Raw genomic sequence first — 8,127 nt, forward strand, 5'->3', positions numbered from 1 at the left:
CCAAACATACCATTATGCATACCGGGCTGCATGCCCCCATACATATTTGCTTGCATTCCAGGTTGCATGCCTCCAAACATGTTTCCTTGCATTCCGGACTGCATACCACCATACATATTCCCCTGCATACCAGGCTAAAAATTAGCTCCAAAAGTCCCTGGCATACCCATGCCTCCCTGAGGGTAACCCCCAGTCATAGATTGGAACAAACACAGAGCCACCACCAAAATAACCTGGATGCATAGTCTGCTGAGGAATAGATGGCTATCCGAAGAAAGAACTCTGTGAGTTAGCACCAAAAGCATGCTGCATGTTCGGAAACTGTCCAAAAGATGGATCCTATGTGAAGGCAGCACTATGACCCTGAGGAAGGTTCTTAGAACGCACCTTCTTCTTCTTCTTTCCGGGCTCAGAACGGGATCTCATAAATTCAACAAACTTCTCACTTTGTGTGAGCTGCATAAACACATCCATAACACCAGCCAAACGATTTTTAAACTGAGCATCATCTTCCTCTTTACTAGGCATATCTTCTGGCTGTGTTACATCCTCATATTGCTCATCATCTGCAGCCTGTTCTCCTGCAAGAATATCCTCAGATTCATTTCTCTCAAGAGAGGTCTCTTGCTCTTCCTCTTCATGATAAAAATATTCGTCTTCTGTATCAGACATGTTGCTGAATTTTTCAGCGATGACTTTCCTCGAGTCAACCACGAGCTCACCCCCTTAAGAAAGTTGATAATGGGTCCCGGCAAATGGAACCTTGAAACTGGCCTCTGGTGGAAACCAAAGTGCGGTAGACTAGCAGTCACCCTTCCACTTGTAGTCCAAATAAAAATAACAAATTTAACTGGAGCTAGAGTGCCCCAAAGCTAAAATGAGAACGACACCTGTTGGCCCCAAAGCTTGGCACCCCTTTCGGTATTTCTTTATTCAAATTCAAAAAGATGTAAAGCTGAGTACAACAAAGCCAGCCAGGAGAATACACCTGTATGTCCAATCTGGTAGCCCACAAGACCTCTTAGCACAGAGGATTCACACACAGATCTGTGTCCCACAAAAGCAACACTCTGTGCTTCCCTCTAATCAGCCAAGACAATTCAGCCGGACAGCCTTGAGCACACATCTGGCATATCCCATGAACATGGTTCCACAACTCAGCACAAACATACATCCACTGTCCAATCTCTGTTTCCACCCTTTCAATCTGCCATACTCCTCCTCTCACAAGGGGCCAGATAACACAAGTCTGGAGCAGACATAAGCCAATGGAAAGAAAGAATGATGGACAAGTTCAGAGCTTACCAAATCAGCACGTGGTTCTGCACTCGTGGGACAGTTCGTACCAGTCTGTACTTGACAACGACTGTCAGTACTCTTCCCCCTGCAACCACCTGACTGTTGCACCAAATAAACTCTGATAAAATCTCTGCCTGCAACCGGAGATACACTGCCTGCTATTGCTCAGAACTGAACAGATCTGAAACCGGCTATACCTGTCCGTACAGGTCAGTAAAACCCTACTGTACCTGTCCGTACAGCCTCTGCAGCCACCTGTACCGTACAGGACAGCACTTGCACAGCAGCCGCCGATGCACACCTGACCTTGGACTCATGTGCAGGACAATTCGGACGACTGGGATGGAACCCTAGCTGACTTGCACAGGACTGGGCTCACATGGGGCCAATTTACCATCCCAGGTCCTGCACCTTCTGTACAAATATGTCTACGTGGCATCCAAGTGCGGGATGCATGTGACAACCGTGACCCCATTGTGAGCCCTCGGTCCAGGGACAATCAGGCACGAGCTATGTAGGTTAGTCTCTAAGCCTTAGAGATCAATCAGTTGTCAATCCTCAACCCAAGTCCGGTGCTGCCCGACTGTGAGGCAAGGCCATGGCTGCCTTTTGGCTGGCCTTAGGGCTGCCCCCCTTCTATGTTAATGCACCTTAAATGATTTATATGCAACTACTGCTAAGGTTGACACATACATGCTCCTGAATGATGCTTTCTCCAAGAGGTATGGTGGGCAGCCGACGACTGTGCATAGGGCAATCGTGCGCATTTATGAGCCAGCCGACTGAAGGTACAGTACCCGACCAGCATTTAATGCTGGCTGACTGGCTTTTCAGCAGTCGTGAGGGTATTTTCATCAGCCGACAGGCTTTTGCAGCAGACGTGGGGTATATTTACAGCAGCCGACTAGGTATACCCAATCGTGGAGGCTTTTTGCACCAGCCGATTGCTGTTTGAGGGGGGTATAAAAGCATGGACTTATTTCCCACTTCAACATCCAGGTATTCAGAAGAAAGCGACTCCAGTTTGCAGCATCTTGCTCATCTCCAGGTAACAAGGAAGTCACTCTACATCTCAGCCAGCATATGTGCAATCCTTCAGTCATTTGGACTTGCATCAGTGGCCAAGGAGAGTCTTCAGCAGAGCCTCGGGATAGCTGGATACTCCGCTGACGTTTGGGTCTCCTTGTCCTTGCGATGTGCATTCATATCATTTGTACTCAGCATTGTACAGCATTTCTCCAAAGAATAATATAAGCAAATACTCCTGCTTGCAGGGTGGCGGGAAGGGGGGGGGGGGGTGAGGGGGGGGTTCAGTGGGTATTGGGACCCAATACGGTGTCATCTTCTACATTCTATATTCTCTACTCTCTCCCTATTCTCTCAAGTTGATGCTACATATTCTCACCACATAAAGGTATAAAGAAGGCCTTGTTGCGCATTACCACGATCAACCTCCGTGCATGTAACAACTTGTAAGCTTGATTATAGAAACCACCATATCCATATGGAAAGAGTGTTGAACATGGGCACATAAAACCAACTCCATACTTTGAGGATAAAATCTGTGAATCCATAAATCCTTAGACCAAGCTGTCCACTATTCATGACTGCTTCCATAAGCTTAATAGCAAAATTGTTGGTATGTGTAGTCGTGTCGAGGCTGTATGGCTGCTGTGCAGCTGTCTAAACCGACCAGCTGAGTGAGGACAAAGGAAACGATCAACCACAGTGTACTGTACGGCTAGCGCACAGTAAAAGAGCTGTTGTACAACCAGATTCTGCATTCAGCTGTACGGCCAGAATCTCCAGCTGCAAACGCTGTACGGCCAGCGCTGAAAGAGAGGGAGAGAGAAAGAGAGTTGCAATCGGCCAACGGATGCATGCACCTCGTTTCAAAAGATAGCCCCTCCTCCTCCTTTTAATAAAGTCGACCAGCCTATAATAGCCCATGCTTTTCTTTTAAGCCAAAAGTGGCTCAACTTGTTAAAAATAACTCCTTTTGTGCTTTTCCCAAACTTGCTGCCCAAGTTTATGCTAGGCGCCTCTTTTCGTCAAGGATCCATGCCCAAAATAATAATAAGTCCGGCCACACTTTAATGATGTGTGAACCTCTTAACTTGTAAACCTTATAAGCCACATTAATGAATAAATCCCAATGTTATTCATGCTCTGTAGCCATCTTTCAAGCCAAAATTTGCCAGTGAATGCTTTTAGCTTTCTTCTGTGGAAAATCCCCATTCTCACCTTGGTTATGTTCTGTGTATGGGCTTGCCCCAAACACCAATCAAGACTGGTGGAGGGACCAAATGGTGACACTAAGCCATGGCCGCCTAGCTAGGCTGGCCTCTAAGGCCTATCGGCTGGCTGGCCAAGCCCTAATGGTCTCGCCGACAGCCTGCCAAGCCCTTTCATGGGCTGGCTAACAACCTGCCAAGTCCTTTCATGGGTTGGCCAACAAGGCCACAGCCTCCTAAAGCTGGTGGGCAAGGCCATGGACCATCTTAGCCCCTTGGGTGGTCCAAGGCGGCCCACTCCATGACCAAGTGCAAGGTATTCCGTCCCTCTTCTGATGGGGTAGCCCTAAGGGCTGGCCCCCTTCTACATGCAACCTACATGCTTCCTATACAAATGCTTGGTGTCCGACTACAAACCCAACACTCAGAACACCTGACATCAATCCAGAGGGAGACTCACAATACAGTCGGGCACTGCTTCATGTGCAGGACAATGCACACCTAACCTTGGACGCTTAGAGTGGAACCCTCACTGACTCGTCCCGGACTAGGGCTCACATGGGACCAGTTTCCACTCCAGGTCCTGCACCTTCTGTCCAGATATGCCCATGTGGCATCCAAGTGCGGGAAGCACGTGACATTGCAATTGGCGTCCTTAGCAGGTTCTCAAATCAACCCCATGAGAATTACTAGAAGGCAAGGATATGGGTGTTGAAATACATCAAAGATACCATTGGACATGGCATCACTCACAAATCATGCAATTCCTTCACTGGATTGTGTGATTTAGATTGGGCAAGAGATTGTGTAACAAGAAATCTGTTTCTGATTATTGTTTTTTTATTGGGTCTAGAATTACATCTTGGATCAACAAGCAGCAGCCTACAATGGCACTTTCTTCTACAAAGGCAGAGTACAAGGCTGCATGCTTTGCTTCATGTGTTGCAGTCTGGTTAAGAAGGATCTTATGAGGCATGGGTAATGCTCAATAGGAAGAAACAATGTTGCTGTGAAAATCAAAGGCGATCGCCAAGAACCCAGTGTTTCATCCTCGCACGAAGCACATTGAGATACAATATCATTATGCCCGTGAACTTATTATGGATGGAGAGGTGGATCTTGTCCATTGCCCAACAACAAAGAATTGAGCGGACATTTTCACAAAGGCTCTAGGGAGAGATTTGTTGGAGCGCCATCTTCATCAACTCGACGTTGGACCAAAGAGGTAGTTCACTACGGGCGGACATTGAGGGGGGTATTGGAAAAGCATTTGCTCAACACTCCACCCCCCTATTGTTTTGGCAGGTGACGAATGTACTCTATTTTGTAATGCCCCCTTTCTGAGGAGTAGCTGTTGTGGTGAGCACCCGGGCACCCGAACAGTTCCAAGTTTAGACATTGTGGATGGTGGCAAAGCCTGGCCAGATAGTTAGGAGACGGCTTATGTAGACTCGGCACTCTACCAAGTAGGACGCATGCTTGTGCGGGCTATGTGATCGCATTAGTGAGTGCTGTACAGCAAACCGACGACACATTGTTCTCAGATTGCAGGGCCCGTTTAAGGGTCCAGACGGTCTCAAATGGCCATGGGAGCTAATAAGCATGTAATGGGATTGGACAGCAAGCTAGAAAGTAGCAAACAAGGAGCATGGCTTGCGGACAATGAGGCAGCAGCAGTCTAGACAAGTGGGAATGCAGGCAGCACCAATCTAGACAAAGTGCATGGTTCATGGGCAGTTCTCACCAGGTGGGAATGTGGGGCACCAGTCTAGACAAGATGCATGAATAGTGGGCATGTGGGAACCCAGTCTAGACAGACTAAACTCAATGGGCTGCATATAAGGATTAAGTATCAGAGCACATGGGGTGTAAAAGGCACCAAAAAAGTGTTCGCCCAAAAGCCCGTCAGCCCTCCCATAAGTCGGTGGTGGTCACTTTAAGAAACCTATTTTTTTTAAAAACAATGCAATCTTGGAACCTTCAAGAGCAGCCAAAATCTCTGGGTGGGCAAAACTGATTAGTCTTCCCCCCCAAAAAAAGGCATTTACTTAAAATCAGCAAGCTGCAAGAAATTAAGAAAAGCAGTCAGTTATGTTAACCCTCTAATCATCAAAATGTAAATCATTAGGCATCTATTGCAAGTATCATCTTAGGTGGTGTCTTTTTAAATCTGGTAGGAGACTCCATGTCAGCCATAATAAAACTGGTATTTGGCTGATTCAGATGACTAGCAAAGCAGGAGATTTCATATCAACCCTAATAAACTTTATGATTCAGCGCTGCTAACAAGTATCCCATTTCTGATATTTATGAGGAGGGATAATCTAGGGCTGGACAGTTTCAGCCTTGAATTATGAAAGAGCTGCATTGAAGAAGAGATCCAAAATTCTCCAATTCAAAAAAAAAACCCGCCCCCTTTTCTAACAGAAAAAAGACAAATCCATGGGATGGATTGGTCAGCCATAATAAAACTGGTATTTGGCTGATTCAGATGATTAGCAAAGCAGGAGATTTCATATCAGCCCTAATAAACTTTATGATTCAACGCTGCTAACAAGTATCCCATTTCTGATATTTATGAGGAGGGATAATCTAGGGCTGGACAGTTTCAGCCTTGAATTATGAAAGAGCTGCATTGAAGAAGAGATCCAAAATTCTCCAATTCAAAAAAAAAAAACCCGCCCCCTTTTCTAACAGAAAAAAGACAAATCCATGGGATGGATTGCATGCATGGATGTTGTGCTAATTTATAAAGCCATGAGATGCATTGCATGTACGGGATGTTGCACAAAGCTATAAAGCCATGAGCTGCACTGAATGCATGGGATGTTGCACAAAGCTATAATACAGCAAGTAGTAGCTAAAGCCATGGGATGAATAGAATCTATAGGCATGTAATAGGTTTCCTTTACCTGTGTAAAGCCACCAATCTGCTGCTGCCTGATTGAAGCAAAGTTTTGCAATGTGAGGCCATGTGGGCGGAGGGCCTCCACCACTTGCTCTACTCTTGCACCCGCCTGGACAGTGACACGCTTTGTGTCCATGTCGATGTCAACAATCTCATCCATGAGGGCAAGGTTCACCATACCATCATCAGACAATCCTATGCCGTTAGGGGAGAGTCCAGAACCAACTGGCCTGAGCTTCTGTTTCCTGGAGTTGGCAAGGCTCACAGCTGCCTCCAACTCTCGTAGGGACTCCGGCTGTATGTACACATCGGTCTTGGCTTCATGGGTGCCACTCCAGTTGGTCACAACATGCTCTTCTTCATGCGAATCCTGGGGCTTTTGTGGGCGAGGGAAGCAGTAGTATGTGGCCACCCCACATACGATGACAAGAAGCAGGTTGCCTATCATCTTGGCAGCCCCAGAGGGCAGAGATGATGAAGACTTACCTGCTGATGATGAAGAGAAAGATCTGCTGTATGCAGACCCTCTGCCGAGAGCCCCAAAATCGAAGTGCCCAAATCCATTAGCAGCAGTGGTAGACCTGTGCAGGAATCTCCTCCAGCTTGAACTTGCCCCAAGTTCTTCTGTTAGAGGAGGGGCCTTGCTGAGGGTACTGTCCAGCAATGAAGAGGGATATCTGCCGTAGATAGAACGGGTACCGAAATGCGCAAGTGGGCGTATCAGGCCCTTCTTCAGATTGCTGCAGGCATTCATCCTCAAGAGATGCAAAGGATAATGATGAACAAAAATCCAGAACCCGCCTTTTGAGACACAAGTCCTGACAGCTACTCAAAGCTTTTCAGATCTCTCTCTCTCTCTCTCTCTCTCTCAGAGCCGCAAGCGGCACTGTCACATGCAATCATTTTCCTCACGACAGTACAATTTCCATTAAGTGAAACTGTCCCCTTATTATATTCAAATTTAGACATGAGATATATAGTCTCCTCGGGACTATTTGACACCCAGGGGTCAAATGGGATCGATGGGGCTGGCATGGCTTGTAGTTGGGACGCCATCGGATGGGAAATTAAGAATCTTAAGATTCTTAAAGGGGAATGGGGGAATATTACGGGCATTAATGCCGCAAGTGCTGCTCGCCAGGCCGTCGCCCTGCGCTGGCACCGAGTTAGTGCCTCTCTCTCTAGGTGGGCTTGGGGTTCGCAGGGCTGCACGGCTGCTATCTCCTCTCTGAACGGCTGCAAGCAAGGCTGGGTGAGGGGGTCCTCTTGTCTCCCGGTTGCTCCTGTGACTCCCGACTGTAGGAAATTAGCTTCACAGTATGCCAAGGAGCTCTAGGTACTCTCTCTCTCTCTCTCTCTCTCTCTCTCTCTCTCTCTCTCTCTCACACACACACACACACACACACAGAGGCACATTCACATGAGTATATCGCCTCTTAAGCTCTTTCCTCTCCCGATCAGAGACCTTTGGCTTGATCAAGCCTTGAGGAGGTAAAATATTTTGATATTTTCCTGAAGCAAAATATTAAGACCGAAGCACCTAAATGCATTTGAAGCATTGCTTCCACTAGTGTGGGTCGAGAGAACTTAAAATGTGTGTTTCAAAAGACGGTTATGAGAAGGTTTGATATCTTTATGGTGTGTTGTCTATTAGTCAAGATGCATGGTTTTCCTTTTTCGTTATGT

General features: G+C 46.9%; 1 protein-coding gene across 1 annotated transcript in view; it reads right to left on the minus strand.

The window, feature by feature from the left end:
• GLDH (L-galactono-1,4-lactone dehydrogenase) overlaps positions 1-7,385 on the minus strand; it is a 74,095-nt gene extending 66,710 nt beyond the window's left edge. The window contains exon 1 of the mRNA XM_086815047.1: positions 6,446-7,385. Within this exon, the coding sequence (XP_086671173.1) occupies positions 6,446-7,195 (750 nt within the window). The 5' untranslated portion in view covers positions 7,196-7,385. The remainder of the gene's footprint in view (positions 1-6,445) is intronic.
• Between the last annotated feature and the right edge of the window lie 742 nt (positions 7,386-8,127).

This window comes from Cibotium barometz, chromosome 20 (genome assembly GCF_041138505.1).
Source record: "Cibotium barometz isolate CiBa-2024 chromosome 20, ASM4113850v1, whole genome shotgun sequence".
Taxonomy (NCBI): domain Eukaryota; kingdom Viridiplantae; phylum Streptophyta; class Polypodiopsida; order Cyatheales; family Cibotiaceae; genus Cibotium; species Cibotium barometz.